We start from the raw sequence: 16,726 nt of genomic DNA, 5'->3' as shown, positions 1-16,726 counted from the left end.
TTATGCGATATCCAGTTAGTGAAGAGGTTGATTTACTTGCAAATTACACTTTATAGCACAAGTTGATATTGAACTTAAGTCCAGGGCTCATGGACAACTTTGGAAATGACTCAAAGTATCCAAACATGAGTGTTGCTCTTACGCCAGTCAGCCTTTTCCCAGATAATGTGCAAATACCATTTTACCATGACTGGATCATTTGAAAACCTGCTTGAGACTAGCTACTATCAGGCTTTGCAAACCTTTTTGCCAGTTTTTACCACAACTTAAGTCATTTTACTGCAAAATCATTAAAATAACACTTTATTTCTGCAAAACATTCTCCATACAATTATAAATAAAAATGAATATAAAAATAAATAAAATGTTGTGTTGCACTTTTGGCACTAGGGGGAGGTATAACTCAAATTACCCGTTGATAATTCAGTCGACTGTCCGGAGAGCGCTCCGATTGATTCCGTGGTTACACTTGGGACATAACATGATGCATTACGGACAGGGCCGAAATCTAAAGTAAACAGTGCACAGGCCATCACGGGAGGAAGTCAAGGGACTACCGCAAGTGGTTATCCTTTTTCTTTCTGCCGACAAATTCATCCATGGATGCCTATAGAGATACAAAAAGGGAAAGGGAATAATCTGTACTTTTAGCATTGATTTGAAACAGAAAAAGTCAAGGGACATTCAATTGATTATTTCTTCAAAAAGAAAATGTAATTATTAAAATGTCAAGATAATACCCAACATTATAACCTAAAGGCAAGACTTTTATCCCTAAACTACATACACAAAATTTGTTGTGAAATGTAAACAAGAAAGCGGAGGTATCCAGCTGGTTTGGGGTGATCAATGATGAGGTTTGTAAGCCGAGCCGTTTAAGACTCCACACCCACCTGCATCAGAAGCCTCTCCTTCCTCAGCTGCTTGTAGAAGAGGAGGACGTCAGGGTCGGCCCGGACCACCCGGGGGTCAAAGTCCATGACCCTGAGCCCCTCCAGGGTCTTTGCTCGGGAGAGGGCCACGTACGCCTGGCCGCACTCGAACACACGAGCCAGGGAGATCTCCACGCAGTCCAGCGTCATTCCCTGGTACAACGTTCAGAAACAAGTCTTATTCTTGGGCTTCAACATAACTCTACTGGGGTCGCCCACGCCAAGGGTTAGCTTCGTCTGAGATCCTGTTGTAAAGTAAGAGACACTTTAACTGAAACTTAAAAACGTCAAATTGAAATCCCAATTGTTCTGCCATGTCCTATTTTGTTATGGATTATTTCTATAAACCATGTTCCCAAGTCACAGACCCCTTGTCTATAGCAACCATTTCACTGTGTGTCAACTCTTGAGGGGAACTGAGACGGCCTCGGTGGACCGAGATGCAGTAATACCAGTCCTGAGAGGAGCAGTGGCATCCCTTTCTGCCGCTGGGCCCTCAAGGACGTGTCCCTGCTCTTAACCCAGCAGTGTGCCCACTTTTCGGGCTCCCTGCAGCGCTTCAACCCCTGTACGCGTGTTGTGTTGCCTCTTCAGAGACTACTTTTACCCTTTATTTGAATTTTTTTATTTACAATTTTTGTAAATCTTTTATTAGGAGTCGTGTTGTGAATTTTCACAACAATTTCCAATTGGTCTAAAGTCAAAAGGAACTCACCCACCCCTCCCCAAACGGAGTGGACACCAACAACGCATGTCGTTTTCCACTTTACTACGTCAAGGTTCCGGCGCTTCCCGCCTGAGGGCGTTCTTCTAATGATACGCTGAGTCGATGACGCAACAACACTAACTTTGATTGGCAATTAAGTTTTATAGTATTGCTTAGCATAAAGTGATCCGTCTTGGACCCATTCAATGTATTTGGGTTGTCGACACACAATGATATCTGCGATGAGGAATTAAGTTTGATGTTCAATATTCTCCCTTTTTTGCTTCTTTATCTCAAAAGCTCAGAGCAGATTTATTTAAATCAGCTCTGTTTACACATTGATAACGTTTCAAAAATATGCCTCACGATGTCCTTGATTTTAGGAAAGAAACCTGTTGAATATCGATTTCAGCAATCATAGTGTGAAACATTGTCCACAGCCGTCTTTAAGCCTTTACTAATGTGAACGGAATCTGTCGGATTTCAACAAGCTATTTGTCTTGTAAGAGAATATCGTGTGTACAGTGCCAATGGAAAAACACCATAATTCCACCTGCATCTTGCTTGAAGACATGAATCAAACCAGGGTGACATTTGGGCAATGGCCCATGAACTCAATTACACAGACTCCCATCACGTTCCAGAAAGTGACCTTAGGTCAATTCTGAACGTGCCGGTAGGAAAGATATATTGTTCTAGAGGGTGGTGATTTCCGGTACAACACCACCTGAGGCAGAAGAGAGTTTGTGCGTGACGTCTGGCTAGTGTTAGTAAAAGTGAAGTTGTTGGCCTGTAAGGTACCAGTAGAAGCTTCCAAAATGATACACTTTTTTTTTTTATTACCACTCCCTATGGAGATATAAAGCCCTCATTCTAAAACATAAAAAAAGAAGGTCAAAGAAACTAAAACGCCATTCTTATTGTCATGGGATTTTACTACGATTAAAACCATTATGAATGGGATATTACATTTCTGCTAATTGCGATCCGCTAGATGCCATAATATTTCTACACACTGCATGTCAATGTGCATCGTTAATCAGACCCCGAGGAGAGCAATTCATCTCATGACTCACGCAAGTGATCTTCCCATTCAATAATGAGTCATGGAAATGGCCAGGGCAGAGAGTGCTTCTATTGGTGATGCACAATCCTTATCAGGTTCCAAAGATTAATTATGAAAATGTCTGCGGTTTCCCCAGGAGTGCCTCCCACTCATGAGTAGCCTATATCGCTCGCACGCACGCACGCACGCACGCACGCACACGCACACACACACACACACACACACACACACACACACACACACACACACACACACACACACACACACACACACACACACACACACACACACACACCTCTCCTCTCTGGATGTGCGATTCTAAACTAAATGTGTGTGGTCGAAGCCCATGCAGACGGAGGGATTCCCCCCCTAGTGTGCCATCAGGGAGATCCACGGGGAACCCGCTCACCTGACTCTTGTGGATGGAGATGGCCCAGGCCAGTTTGAGTGGCAGCTGCTGGCGGCTGACGTAGAGCCCGCCCCCAACCTTGAACATCCAGCGCTCGCGTTTCAGCACCTCTGTGGCGCCACACAGGAAACGCACGCGGGGCAGACCTGCGGTCCGGTTGGTGGAGAGTTAGTGTGGCATTGAGCGTTCATTTGATCCACGACATGTCTGTACGTTTGATAGGACTCACATCTGATAGGACTCGCGTCTGTACGTCTGATAGGACTCGCGTCTGTACGTCTGATAGGACTCGCGTCTGTACGTCTGATAGGACTCGCGTCTGATAGGACTAGCGTCTGTACGTCCGATAGGACTAGCGTCTGTACGTCTGATAGGACTCGCGTCTGATAGGACTAGCGTCTGTACGTCCGATAGGACTAGCGTCTGTACGTCTGATAGGACTCGCGTCTGTACGTCCGATAGGACTCATCACTCGCGTCTGTACGTCCCGATAGGACTCATCACTCGTGTCTGTACGTCCGATGGGACTCGTGTCTGGTACCAACTGAGGCCCCTCGTTTAAAAACATGGTTGTTTGGGGTCCCTCATTTCTATAAATTAAGATTAATTTAATCTTTAAGTAATGATTTGACCCCAAATATAATTTAAGCAAGTGACCGTTAACCAGACCATGTCAACATGAAGGAGCAGCGTGCCGTGGACGATGGGGATCGAACCCAGTACCCGTCCGAGAGTCCCACACCGTACGCACAACGCTATCCTGAACTCGCATCTATATACCACGTCATTTCCATTCTATTATATGCCGTACATGGTGCGGACAGTCGTGCACAGATAAGCCTATAAATAAAACACAAATAGATACTGACCTTGTTTGCCGGGTTCAAAGCCCAGCACCACTCCCCTCGCTCCGTTCACCAGGCCGCGCTCCACCTCCAGGTTCCTGGTGAGCATGACCTTCGAATGCAAAACACAACGTACACGCTTTAAACCTCTTCCTCCACATGCCACTGGACAGTGTTCACAGGGGAAGGCTATTCGTTGATAGAAATCCAGAGATTTGTGAGGTGTAAGTGGTTCCATTTATGGTTTGTGAAATGGACTTGTTTGACAGTACGATAACTTATGACTGTACCGTTAAACCGACAAACCAAAAAAGTTAAAGCAATTACAAACTTGCTTGCTCAAAAAATAAATAAAGAACTTGGTGGTTGCACAACGAGGTTCAGATGCGAGACAACCACACAGGATGTTCAGCGATAAGCCATCATTATCGAAATATCAAAATGGCTCCTCATAAATTTACATACGATTTCTAAATCCCAATTTTCCCAAAGTGCTCGAACCCCACCCCCATAATGGCTGAAAGTGTTCCCTCTCTCTCTCTGCAGGTGGACGCGTTCACACAACTTCTCTAAACGCACCAAATTGGTTTGATAACTGAATGTCATTTCTCACCATGACAACCGGTTACCTCTGTCCTTTTCCCCCCCCCCCTCCGTGATAATACGTCATTTGGAAGACTACACTGGAGAGAGGGTAGCATCCACCAAATGGAGAATTACAATTACCCCTCGGAAAGGATGGCACTCACTTAATATTGTCCGTCCAGAATACACTGCCTAGGTTCACATATGGCCATTTGGGGGGGAATCCAAGTTATTTCCAACTCCAAAATGTTGTGGCATGAACAGAATATCAAGATCACAACCATTCGTTGGGTCTAACCGCGATTCCATCAAGAACAAAGGGTGGAAAGTCATTGTGTTTCATTAGCAGAATCATTTGGTGACCCAAAAGGATGATGTATGATCATGCTATTCACTGTACTTCAGGGTCACGAATAGGGCTAGGATAAGACCTAGTTAAAGAACAGCTCTTCATGTCAGAGTGGCGTGGCGACCCCTCGGGCCTACCTGGGCGCCCACTTTGAGCTGCAGCGCTCTACTGACGGGGCTCTGGGCGTCGATGGTCTTCACCTGGGAGGGGTCGCTGTCCAGCGCCTCAAACACGTGCTCCGACCCTGAGGGACAGGGAGAGGACAACAATAGATTGGTGCTGTACTACTTTAGTCAACATGCAATAACATAATAAATAAAAGATCATAATGACAGTCTAGCCAAGAAAAATGTCTTCAACTTAAAACGAGAAAAAACTAAAGGTCACAAAGTACACCTGGAACACGCACACCACAGGTGTGCGTGTTCCAGTGGTCGACTCATTATGGTAATTTTCTGGGTTAGCATAATTGTAGGTGTCGATGCTTTTCTCTCCCCCTCCATGTATTTTGCATCGTATTCGTTCTTATGGTACTTAAAGTGGCATCTCAATGTTCTCAGATTACATGACCAACTGTTGGCAGCCCTTGCAGTATAATGAATGTCCCAAACTGGGTGTTGGTGGCTCCATTACCGCCATGCATACCCTCTCGTCAATCGTTTTTTAAAAAACACCATAGGTCCCGTAAAAGGAGGATGAAACAAAATCTACAAGATTACCGTATGAAATGGCCCAAATTATTTAAAACATTGCAAACGTCACTGTAATAATTTGCCCCCCAAAAAAGGAGAAAACAAAGAAAAGTACTGTCAGTCATGGTACACCAGTCAGACAGGTGAATAAAACAAAAACAAAAAGGTGACAGACGGAGGCAGAAGAGCACAGCTCGTACAATTAAAATCCTAAGAAACAAAATAGGTGTCTCAGTTGTGCCATTGTTTGGAGCTGCCTCTTCAAGGCTCCCCGATACGACCCACCCAATAAAAGAAAGGCCAATTGTCACCTCAATGTCTCTCATCTTAGCGTCTCTCTCACTAAGGTATCTTCCACTCATAATACGGCTGAAGTTCCAGCCAACTAAAAGTTCAAAGAAATAAAAAGACGTGAAACCTGGTAACTGCTTGAGTTTGTTCTCGTTTGTGAGCTCCACGTCATCCTTGTGCGTACACAGTCTGGTTGCCAGGATACCGTCCCTCTCTATTTTGTGATAGGCACTCTCCATCAGCTTTGCGGTAATTTCTTCAGTGACCCTGAAAACCATCGATATAATAAATATACAAATTATTGAATTATAACAAAAACATATTTCCCATCCTCTGTTATACCTTTATTACAGTCGCTTTTTTTTCCGCACAATTGTTATTTGGGAGCTTATTTTTACTCATGCCTTCAACTACATACATGACCACTGTGTCATAAGTATCCCACTGTACAGAATGACCAGTCCCACATTCGATAATAAAAATACATAAACCGTCTAGGGACGACGTTGGCGTGTGTGTGACTATGTAGACTTGAAGCTGAACACGTTCCACCCCTCCAGCGGTGTGACAGTACCTGCCCACGCGCACCGCCTGCAGGAGGGAGATGAACGACTGGTCCGTCTGTCGCCGCACCTCCGTGAGCTCCATGTTCACCTGGATCACCTTCCTCCAGCTGCGGGCCTGCAGCCGGTCAGAGGGGGGGGGGGGGGGGGGGGGGAGAGAGCTCAGTCAGGCTGAGCTCTCTCGGGAGACAGAGTACCCAGCAACCGATCAATTGTACAGAGGACGGCAAACAGAAGACATCTGCAACTCTATCGATTTACCATCTAGCGTTTGGATGGTAAACGAATAGCAGATGCTTAATCTAAAGCGGTTTATGGTAAATATAGACAGGTCACTACACAAGGATGCACCAACAACATCCCAACAACTGATCAATTTGGCTTCAAAAAGGCAAAAATATTTATGCGGTATATACATTTTCTATTAACTCAATTAGTAGATGCTTTCTTCCAAAGACTTGTAGAAATTGATGATTCATTAATGTCGTTAACGAGCCACAAAACCTTTTAGAAAAAGCTTGTGGCAGAGGGGGCAACAGCGGTTGGGGAAACTTGAGACAGGACCAAGATTGCAAAGATTTCCTAAGTGAGAATCTCGTTAAGCTAGGTGCCGGAGATACTCCATTCTCCCCTCCTCCACCCCCCCCCCCAGTTCCGCATTAGAATCCCACCAGCAGCAACCAGTACATCTGACCTGGAAGCAGAAGGCTGCCTTCTCCTTCCCCTTGGAGACGGGAGGCAGCTGGAGGAAGTCCCCACACATGATGAGCTGGATGCCTCCGAACGGCTCCGTTGAACGCCGCACAGACCTACAACCAGAGAGGTCACGCAAGCGGTAGGTTTGAGACAGAAGGCATGCAAACTGTGGATCTGCGTCGTTAATAACTGCAGACATCCATCCACCGTTACCGCTGCAACAGGAAGAATCTGACGAATAAATACTTTGGTATGGGATTGTTCTCAGCTCCATTTCTTAATTTGGATAAAAGTCGGCCCGAAGGAATGGGTGTACACACTTCAATACTCCAATAGCCAAATTGGTGAGGTAAGATTGAAAGAAGATAGGCCTTGCGGCATAAGTGAAACCAGATGAACTGCCGTGTGGGAGGGCCCAATTAGTCAAGTGATGTTGTAATGGAAAAAGGGATGCACGACTGTGGCGGCATCCCCTCCCGAAAGCAAGAATAAGCCTTTGAATTGGGCCTGTAGCCTTTGAACTTGTAGGCTGTTCAATGAGAACTTGGACAGTATTTCCTCGAGACAAACATTAGTTTTGCTTGATCAGTTAATGCCGTCACATATTCAGCAGCAGGACACAAAGCCAATCCTTTTATTAACATGTGTATAATGCAGACAACGAGTGAATAAGGATTAGGCTGACGACAAATCTGAATAAACCATCTAATTTAAAAAGGTTCAACGTGAGGTGCGTAAACCAGGGGTAGTTACGTGGAGATTAGGACGCATTTAGAGTAGGGAGAACATAATGTGTGTAAGTGAGGGGGAATGCAGCCATTCATTTAGGACTGCATTAGCCAAGCACTATACACAAACGCATGCACACAATCAGACAAAGTCAATCCATTTCACCCAATTTGTGAAAACAGGTTTCTTTTGGGACAATCTTTCGGAAAATAAACTTTTCACTGTCAGTGGAAAAGAGGAAAAATGGAACAATGGTTACACATCTGGAGTGACCCCCATAGGGTTGATAAAGGCCGGGGATGCTTTCAGCTAGTGAATTTTTTTTTTTTATGCACCCACACATAGTAAGAATCCTCCCCTATAGAGAACATTTGTAAAGGCTGGTTAAAACCAGCCAGAACCAGATTTAAGTCCTTCTTAAATACAAGGGGGGTTATAAGACAGTCTGCTATCTTCACCAGCAAGAGCAAAATAGGGAGGTGTGTTAAAGGACAAATCCGGTGTAAAATGGATCTGGGATACGTTTAGTATGATAACGAGTTTGAATGTTCGTTAGGGAGCAAAAAAGCGTGTATAGACGCATTCTTAAGTTGGCTGATTTTAGCCCCTATTTTTAGACTAGATAAGTAGATTGGCGAACACAGCTTGTGTGTTGCCGAATGACGAACACACAGATTGTGACATGACATCAATCTACCTATTGAGTCTTAAAAACAAGATGGCGTTGACGGGTGATCTACTGATGGTATTTTGTGTATAAAATGTCCTTTTTAATAAACAATCTGTACACTTAAAGTTATCAATGCCTCGTTTTATATGTTAAGACCCTTATTATACTACCAAAAAAAGTGTCGGGCTATCCCTTTTAAGGGGCTTTCAAATAGCGATTTTTTTTACCATAACACATGCCCCTATCGTTCCAAGTTTATAGCGTTTTGATAGAATCGGCTAAAAACAGCCAACTGAAGGATGCGTCTATGCGTTTTTTGTGCTCCAAAACGAACGTTCCAACTCGTTATCATACCAAACATATCCCAAATCCATTTAACACCGGATTTGTCCTTTAATGTCGGGGCCCATGGTTCGGCTTTCCTCTGCATTGACCGGTGAGAGGAAGATCAAATTCAACCCATGGAAATCAATACAGGCAGAAACTAAAAGCATCCGACAGGCTCAAGAGATCCAGAATATTTTTTTTAAGCTTATTTAAAGTTTTTTTTTTTTATTCTAACTTTTATTTGTTCTCCCTTTCAAGGACTAACAGCTGTTCTTTGCCACCTTTTTGCTACTCGATGCCAACGTGAATATTCAGTGTATGATAAAGGATAGTTCCTGCGATGCACACAATCAAAATCTGAGAACATAAATAACTATTCAGGTGCTAGACAAAGAGTGAGTGGTCGTTGACAAGCTTCCACAAAAGACTCAGGATCACCTGGAATCACTTCAAGTTTCTTTAAATAAAGTACTAAGTTGTGTAGCATCTTATCCTAGCTATCTTTGTTGTATATGGGGAATGGGTTAAACTAGTGATTTGCACTTGGTTCTATGAACCTCCTTACTGTTCCGACAGTTATATATTTTTGAGCTGCGTCTGACAAATGTACTTATATTGTCAGTAGCTTGGTAAAAAAAAACGTCTGCCAAATGCCCTCAATGTGAATGACAAAGTTTCTTCAAAGAAACCGTGGACACCCTAGAGTAGCTTTAGATGAACTCCGGTGTACGTACCGAGAGGGGTCTGGCTGCAGACATCCACCCACACGCTCCAAACATCCACCCACAGGCACTTCCGCTGCAGACAGAAACATCCACCCACACGCCGGAAATTGCATGCTGGTGGATGTCTGGAGCGCGATTTGCACATTATTCAACAGCGCCCCCTCGGGTCACACTTTTCGGTGGGTCGCAGAATTCGGTGTAACAACGGGACTCACTGCTCGAAGATGTGACGTTCGGCTTAGCTGCACTTGGAGGTTATGGTAGGTGACTATTCAAAACACAGCGATACAATTATAAATGCACGAGACTTGCATTTCTTTTCCGATCTATTAGTTTCATTAAGTTTAGATTTTTTCATCAAACAAATAACAGAACGTTACACCAATATGAAGCATTTGTTGTTTTAATCCACACTGACGGTGGCAAACGCTAGCTAGGTGTCATTTTTGTAAAATAGGCAAATGTTTTTTGCAAACGTTGTGTAGCCTATAGTCTGTCTTATTAAACGATTTTAGAGATTTGTCGATGTGTTGGGAGCATAAACGATTTTAAGATTTGGACTTTTGACAGTCATCTGTAGTCCAAAACTACGACGGAGTATTAGGGCCCCACGAAGAAAAAAAATATTTTGCCGTGACGAGATTAAAATCGACACGTCGACATTAAACTCGAAATGTCCAGAATAAAGTTGAATTTTCATGCCGACTTTAATCTCTTTAGCAGCGGATGACACGAAGTAGTCATCCGCTGTAGTAGTGCGGCATTGCCATCAGTGGTTGCATTGACGGTTTTAGTCGCTATATTGTTTGGATGGAGGCCTACACCACAAACAATGACCCCAGGGTTATTCCCGGCTACTTCGTGTCATCCGCTGAACGCTTGGGAGGATGCCCGGAGCGTCTGCGTGCTGACAGAGGAACGGAAAATGGACACGTCGAGATTAAAGTCGATATGTTTCAACTTGATTCTCGACGTTTTGAGTTTAATGTCGACATGTGGACATTAAAGTCGACGTGTCGATTTTAATCTCGTCACGGCAAAAATATTTTTCTTTCTTCACGTGTGGCCCTAATACTCCGTCGTAACAGAGTTAAATTGTAATAAAATAATTACCACGAATTGAATTGACGCAGCTCGTTTCGCTTTAACTAGAGTTGCACCCATCAGCTGTTCATCTCCGCAGCGGTGGCTGAGAAGTGTGATATCATTCTATAGACAAAATCGATCGTTAAATATTCGATCTGCCTGTTTAGTTCATACAATCTGTTTATAACTAAGAGATCATAGCACTTAGTTCAGTTAAAAGGGGTAAAAGAGATCAAAAATGTAATAAAACGGATAAAAGTTAATGAATTACTGTTATGTAATAGCCTACTATCCTGTCTCAGATTCTAAATGTTCAATGTCCCCCAGTCAATAGGGTGCTGGGGCTCAGACAGTTCATAAAACATATAATGAGAGAGAGAAACAGCTGTAAAGTTCAGTATGAGGTAGAAATATATCTCATCATTAATTATATGCCAATAATAGTTAAAGTTGATGCTCTGATGGGACTAATTTGTCTAGACTACAACCACTACTGAATTACCGCCCTTTAAATAGTTTGCTGTGCTGTGAGAATTTATCGTCTTTGATCTTAATTTTTTCTACAATTAAAACATACATTTTAACATTTTTTTTCTGTCTTTTGTAGATGCACTCGATTTTTACGGATGATTCAAAGCCAGAAGTCAAACACTGCACAACTTGCTGCACACTTTTCCACTGCCCCCTATGCCCAACTTTCAAACCAACCATCAACACGAAGCTTCAGTGCCACCTGGAATCCCACATAAAACATTCCATTAGATTTAAAGGTGATATATGTATGTGTGTAGAAAGAATATAAGAATATATGTGTATATGTCTGTAGACAATATTTATGAATGTGTGTCTGCTTACTTTTATAAGTCACTGACTCATTTTCCTCTATCTTTTGCCTGCATTGATCTTAGACAAAAAGATATGCAGGTGCAACCTCAGCTGCAGGGATGGGGGACATCATCATTGCCCCCTTTGTGGCAAAACGATCATCAGGAAGTCGGTTATGGATCTACACCTGAAGTCCTGCACAAACACGCAAGACAGTCCCTCCACTTCCGCTGCCGTCCATACATCCAATCAAAACCCCATCACAGTCAAGACAGCCACCATCTCTCCAGCTCCGACTGCTCCTTCTCCCCAAGCTTCAACTGTCTTCCTCTGCCGTCTCTGCTGCCCAGAGTAAAAGTACAACCGGTTTGAAAAAAGGAAAATGCCCGCACTGTAAATTAACTTTCTATAAGAAAAACACGCGCGTGTGCGTGCGTGCGTGCGTGTGTGTGTGTGTTGAGGTTCTGAGTTCAGTTATCTGTTGAGTGTTCTTAATAAAGTGTTATAACGTTTACAATGTATTGATTTTTTGTATGACTTTACTTATTCACTTTGGTTACACACAGAGCTAAGTTAAAACACAGACTTGAGTTTGTCGGATTTAAATATGGGCAAATAAGGTGGTCCAGCAGCACAAGGTAAGACAATATTATAGACAATTAGAGCCAGATATTAAATGAATGATGGTTCAGAGTAAGAATTTAGGAATGCAAAAGTGCTAATAACATATGATAAATTATGTTGGAATGCAGTCGAACCTTATGATATTAAGACAACAGAATGTAACATAGCTAGACCTAATATAAATATGTCAGAAAAGGTGAAGCTAAAGGGGAATTGTTCTAACTATTCCTGTCCACTCATACATAGTATTTAAAATAATTATTAGCCTCAATCTCTGATGCCCTTCAGCTTTACAATACGAGTATCAGTTTGTGTCCGATCAAATATTAAATTGAGATGATTGCAGTATAACACAGAGGGAATCTGAATAAGGCGTGTGTATTTACAGAAAGAGAAGAGCCATAAGCTCCAGCTTAAAGTAAACAGCGAGTGTCAGGTCTTCTGTCCAAAACCGGAAGCGTTTATCCGATTTTGTAACTTAATTTATTTCGTTCATTTATGTAAACACATTACTTAACGCCCTTTCATTTATGTAAACACATCGTAACGCCCGATTTTTATTTTATTTTCCGATTTTTATTTTTTATTATCCGATTTCCGGCGTGTGGGTGGATGTTTCTGTCTGCAGCGGAAGTGCCTGTGGGTGGATGTCCGGAGCGTGTGGGTGGATGTCTGCAGCTAGACTCTCTTGTACGGACCTGGCGATGGCCTCCAGCTTGTCAAACAGCGGGGCGTCCACCATGGAGACCTCGTCGATGACCAGGTGGCGGCACAGGGTCCAGTGCGGCAGCACACCGGGCCGCTGGGCCAGCTCGATGCACTGCTCCAGGGGGGCGGCACCCGAGCCGATCCCTGAAACACACACACACACACCGTCTCCATCTCAGGACACACACACACACACAGTCTCCATCTCAGGACACACACACACACACCGTCTCCATCTCAGGACACACACACACAGTCTCTAACTGACACACAGACACACACACACACAGACAGTCTCTAACTGACACACAGACACACACAGACACACAGACACAGTCTCTAACTCAGGACACACACACACACACAGTCTCTAACTGACACACAGACACACACAGACACACAGACACAGTCTCTAACTCAGGACACACACACACACGTTTGTCCAGTCAGGTGAAACTCACCGGCAAAGCTGTGCAGTGTTGTCCCTCCGATGTGGCAGGCAGCCACCCCCGTGCTGGCTGTGGCGTAGGTGCTCTTTGGAGGCAGAGAGCCCACGATTCTCTTCAGGAGAAAAGACTTTCCTGTACCTAAAGAGTAAAGCAACATTCAGATGTTTTGATTTGGAGGCGGGTGTGTGGAAGTATAATCTATTGTTATCTACTCTAATTTTATCTACTAATTTTGAGACCGTTCCAAAGACCATGAGAACTACACAATGGCTTTTGGAAATGTTCACAACTTCATGATCACGGTAAAAGCAATCTTTAAACACTGCGCAACAGACAAAACATTGGGCGAGTGTGCCGTACTCGGCGGTGATGATGAGCTGCTGTCAGATGGATGGTTTTGTTGGTAACCATGTCCCAAGGTTGTGGCTGTGCTGTTTGTTGTAGCAGTGTGCACACAGCTTCATACGGGCAGCACATGACGCACATCCATACCTGCACTTCCGGTGAAGAATACATTCTTTCCAGAGAGCACAGCGGTGAGAACAGCGGCCTGTTCTTTGTTCAGCTTACGAGCTGCCGGGAGAGAAAGCACCGGCCTCTTGCTGGGGTTTCCCTTACTCTGAAAACACAATGCAATTGTGTAAAGCAGATAGTGCAAAATCTCTAACGAAATATAATAATACTATTGTTGAGTTTATTCAACTCACTGGGCTGAAATCACAGTCACTTCTTGGTCTTTTGACCTGTTGTCCTGGAACAGTCCTCATCGTTTTATTAGTCCGGTCTGCTAGGCCTTTGGAAGCAGCCTTGCTCCTCAGTTCGTTGGCCTTCTGCACATCCCTCTGCTGTAAAGGGCTGATCGTTTCAAAACTGCGGGGCAGAGCCGCCTTCAGTTTATCCCGGTAGGTCAGGGGTTTGAGGGTCTGCCATGCTTGATGTTTGATACTGAGGGTCTTGAGGAAGACGTTCAGTTGGTCGGGGGGACAGTTGGAGATGAGCAACTGGATGTTTTCGGGTAGCAGTTGAACAGTGCATTTCCCCTCCTTGACAAACTTGGTGAACAGCTTGAACTCCTTCAGCACGTAGCTTTGAGGCACTTTACCATCCTCTATTCGAATGATTATTTCCTGGAACTCGTTACGACCCAGGAGAACAGTGGCTTTCCTGATGACCTGGCGCTTGATGGCCTGACCCGCGGCGTTCAGCCTCTCCACCGCCGCGCAGCACTGCAGCTGATCCCCGGCGCCTCCGTCCATCACGTCGGTGTGCTGGCCCTCCTAAAGCAACACGTTTCAGAAGGAACTAGTTTTAGTCAAGCCACTTCTTTATCACTCAGAGATGGCACAATGCAAGAGCAGAGTGACTGAACTGCAGTAACACAGCTGCGCTAGGATTTGTGCAATCCGCAATAGGGCAAACAATGCGACGACTTCTCTGTACCAACAAATACAATATTTGCCATGATTATTTACATCTGCAAAAGGCGGGAACGATTCGAGGGTTTTTAAATTATAAAGTTATACCTTAATTAACGTCCTTGTTGCAGTCTTCTTTCGTGATATCCCTTTGTAACTTCTGAAGGGTTTTCAAATTGAGGCTGCACGCAGAATGGACCAATGGCGAGTGGAGCACGATTTAACCTTTAAACCAATGGGAGACGAGCCGTCCCGCCCATGCATTGAAGCTGACCTATCACGGAGAATGTATTGGCCTACGTCATAGTGCCTTTAAACCACATGGCCCTTTTAGAATCGCCAATGTTTGTTTGAGCAAAGCAAGAAACGCCAAACATCGTTTTTATGTTAATTTTATATCGTTGGTCATACTCTTTAACTTTGAAACATAATTTATCTAAATATAAATGTAACTATGCTTCTCACGGATGTTTATATAGGATTATGTGCATCAGTATTTTTTAAAATTGTAAAATGTAAAGTGGTAAAATGTGGAATATAACAAACCAGATTAGATTCATGATTAGGATTCCTTAATTTATTTCATACATGCTTGCATGATGACGCATACGAACTGTAATTGAAATAAAAATGTTGCATTGAAAAAAATGTCGGTGTTAAAAAATGTAGGCCTATTCCAATATTTAAACTCTGCCTTATCAGATCGGTAATATGCTATTAAATATTAATATGTTTCAGACTATACCCTTGACCCATTGATATTTAACTAAAGCTGGTTGCTTTATGGAAATCTACATTGCAGCGCCAGGCTGTTTACTTCTTGCAGTGATAGATTGAAAAAAAGAAAACAGAACAGATAATTCAGAACATTTTCCCAATGGGTCTTTCCTTGGCGTATTGCCTTTTACTTAAAAGTTTCCATCCATTAGCAAATACATCTTGCGTCAGGGCCCTGTAATTGTAGCGGGATCCGATTAGCCGCGTGTGTATCATGACGTTTAGCTGTTGAGTTCCCGCAGGGGCATGAGGTCACGTCCATAAGGGTGTGTTGAAGGTGGCCGCGGCTGTGCTGATGGCCGTGTTGTATGTAAACACCACCCTCTGATGCTCATGTTGACTCTCGGTTATTGCCTTCGGGCGATGCATGGCGGACGTGCCGTTTTGGAAGCATGTGAGCACTTGTTGTTAAACATACTTTACTGTACTCCAGCCCGATGGTGAGCTACTCATATTTTGTGTCTCCTCCCTACTGGAGACAATATGTTGCACACTACTAGACTATTTGTTGGGCTGAGGGGCAATTTCATACAAGCAATACAGTTGCAGTTAGTCTGAATCTTTCATTTTGGGGACAATAATTGGACACTATTTGGGAAAACAGAATTGACCATCAACACTATATCTTAACCAGTAGCCTAAATAGAACGTGTTGTGATACATAATATCTGGTCAAGATGCACGCTTACTTTTGATATGTATATCTCTATCAATCTGCTTGGATTTGGCACCAGCCGGCCTACTCTCTCCTGAAGTCTGTGTTTTTGTTCCACCCCCAGTAGATAAGCCCAAGCTCCTCTCCGGTCCTTTCTCTGAATATTTCCAGACCGTTATATATTGCCACAGCTGGCGGCATACATTCTGAATGCACAAATGCAAAAGAAGTTCCATAAACACCCACAAATCAATATTCAAATGCCCAATCTGACCTTTATTTTATCGGTTCAGTTATGCAAAGAGTTCATATAGCATTCAAAATATATTGCGTCTATAGGGTCTGAATCCTTCAATCTTTTGCTAAATTTATATTTCTCATGCTATTCTATTTCATTATATTTCTTTGCACATATATCTCCTGGTTATCTTACTGTGTTTCTCCCTATAATGTCTGTTGTGGTTTAGTTCTCTGTGGCAGCTTTCATTCAGATCCCTGGTGGCAGGCATCAGTGCATGGAGGAGGTAATACCAAGGTGCAGACACTTTAGCTGCACCTTGTCACAGTAAAGGGCACACATGCATGCGCACGCGCACACACAG

At 43.6% G+C, this 16,726-nt stretch overlaps 2 protein-coding genes across 2 annotated transcripts in view; one reads left to right on the top strand and one right to left on the bottom strand.

The window, feature by feature from the left end:
• scinlb (scinderin like b) overlaps positions 1-16,726 on the top strand; it is a 305,691-nt gene that overhangs the window by 111,512 nt on the left and 177,453 nt on the right. The window lies entirely within an intron of this gene.
• On the bottom strand, positions 288-14,910 carry pif1 (PIF1 5'-to-3' DNA helicase homolog (S. cerevisiae)). Its single transcript, XM_060059633.1, has 13 exons — positions 14,801-14,910; positions 13,985-14,554; positions 13,770-13,896; positions 13,290-13,415; positions 12,819-12,972; positions 7,133-7,247; positions 6,450-6,556; positions 6,003-6,142; positions 5,030-5,136; positions 3,983-4,070; positions 3,114-3,259; positions 894-1,085; positions 288-607 (listed from the first exon to the last, which is right to left on the bottom strand). Exons 2-13 carry the CDS (start codon positions 14,531-14,533, stop codon positions 554-556), a joined length of 1,905 nt encoding a protein of 634 aa, XP_059915616.1. The 5' UTR covers positions 14,534-14,554; positions 14,801-14,910; the 3' UTR covers positions 288-553.

The sequence above is a fragment of the Gadus macrocephalus genome, chromosome 8 (assembly GCF_031168955.1).
Source record: "Gadus macrocephalus chromosome 8, ASM3116895v1".
In the NCBI taxonomy this organism is placed as follows: Eukaryota; Metazoa; Chordata; class Actinopteri; order Gadiformes; family Gadidae; genus Gadus; species Gadus macrocephalus.
The sequence above is the reverse complement of the archived record's forward strand: the minus strand, read 5'-3'. Positions and strand labels throughout refer to the sequence as shown.

What these genes read in the sequence shown, in the direction of transcription:
- pif1 (XM_060059633.1), bottom strand. Translation starts at nt 14,533, where the DNA reads ATGGACGGAGGCGCCGGGGATCAGCTGCAGTGCTGCGCGGCGGTGGAG. An exon ending in AAGCTGGAGGCCATCGCCAG is followed by an intron (nt 7,248 to 12,818) that starts GTCCGTACAAGA and finishes CTCTGGTTGTAG; the next exon opens with GTCTGTGCGGCGTTCAACGG. An exon ending in CTTTGAACCCGGCAAACAAG is followed by an intron (nt 3,260 to 3,982) that starts GTCAGTATCTAT and finishes ACCGGACCGCAG; the next exon opens with GTCTGCCCCGCGTGCGTTTC.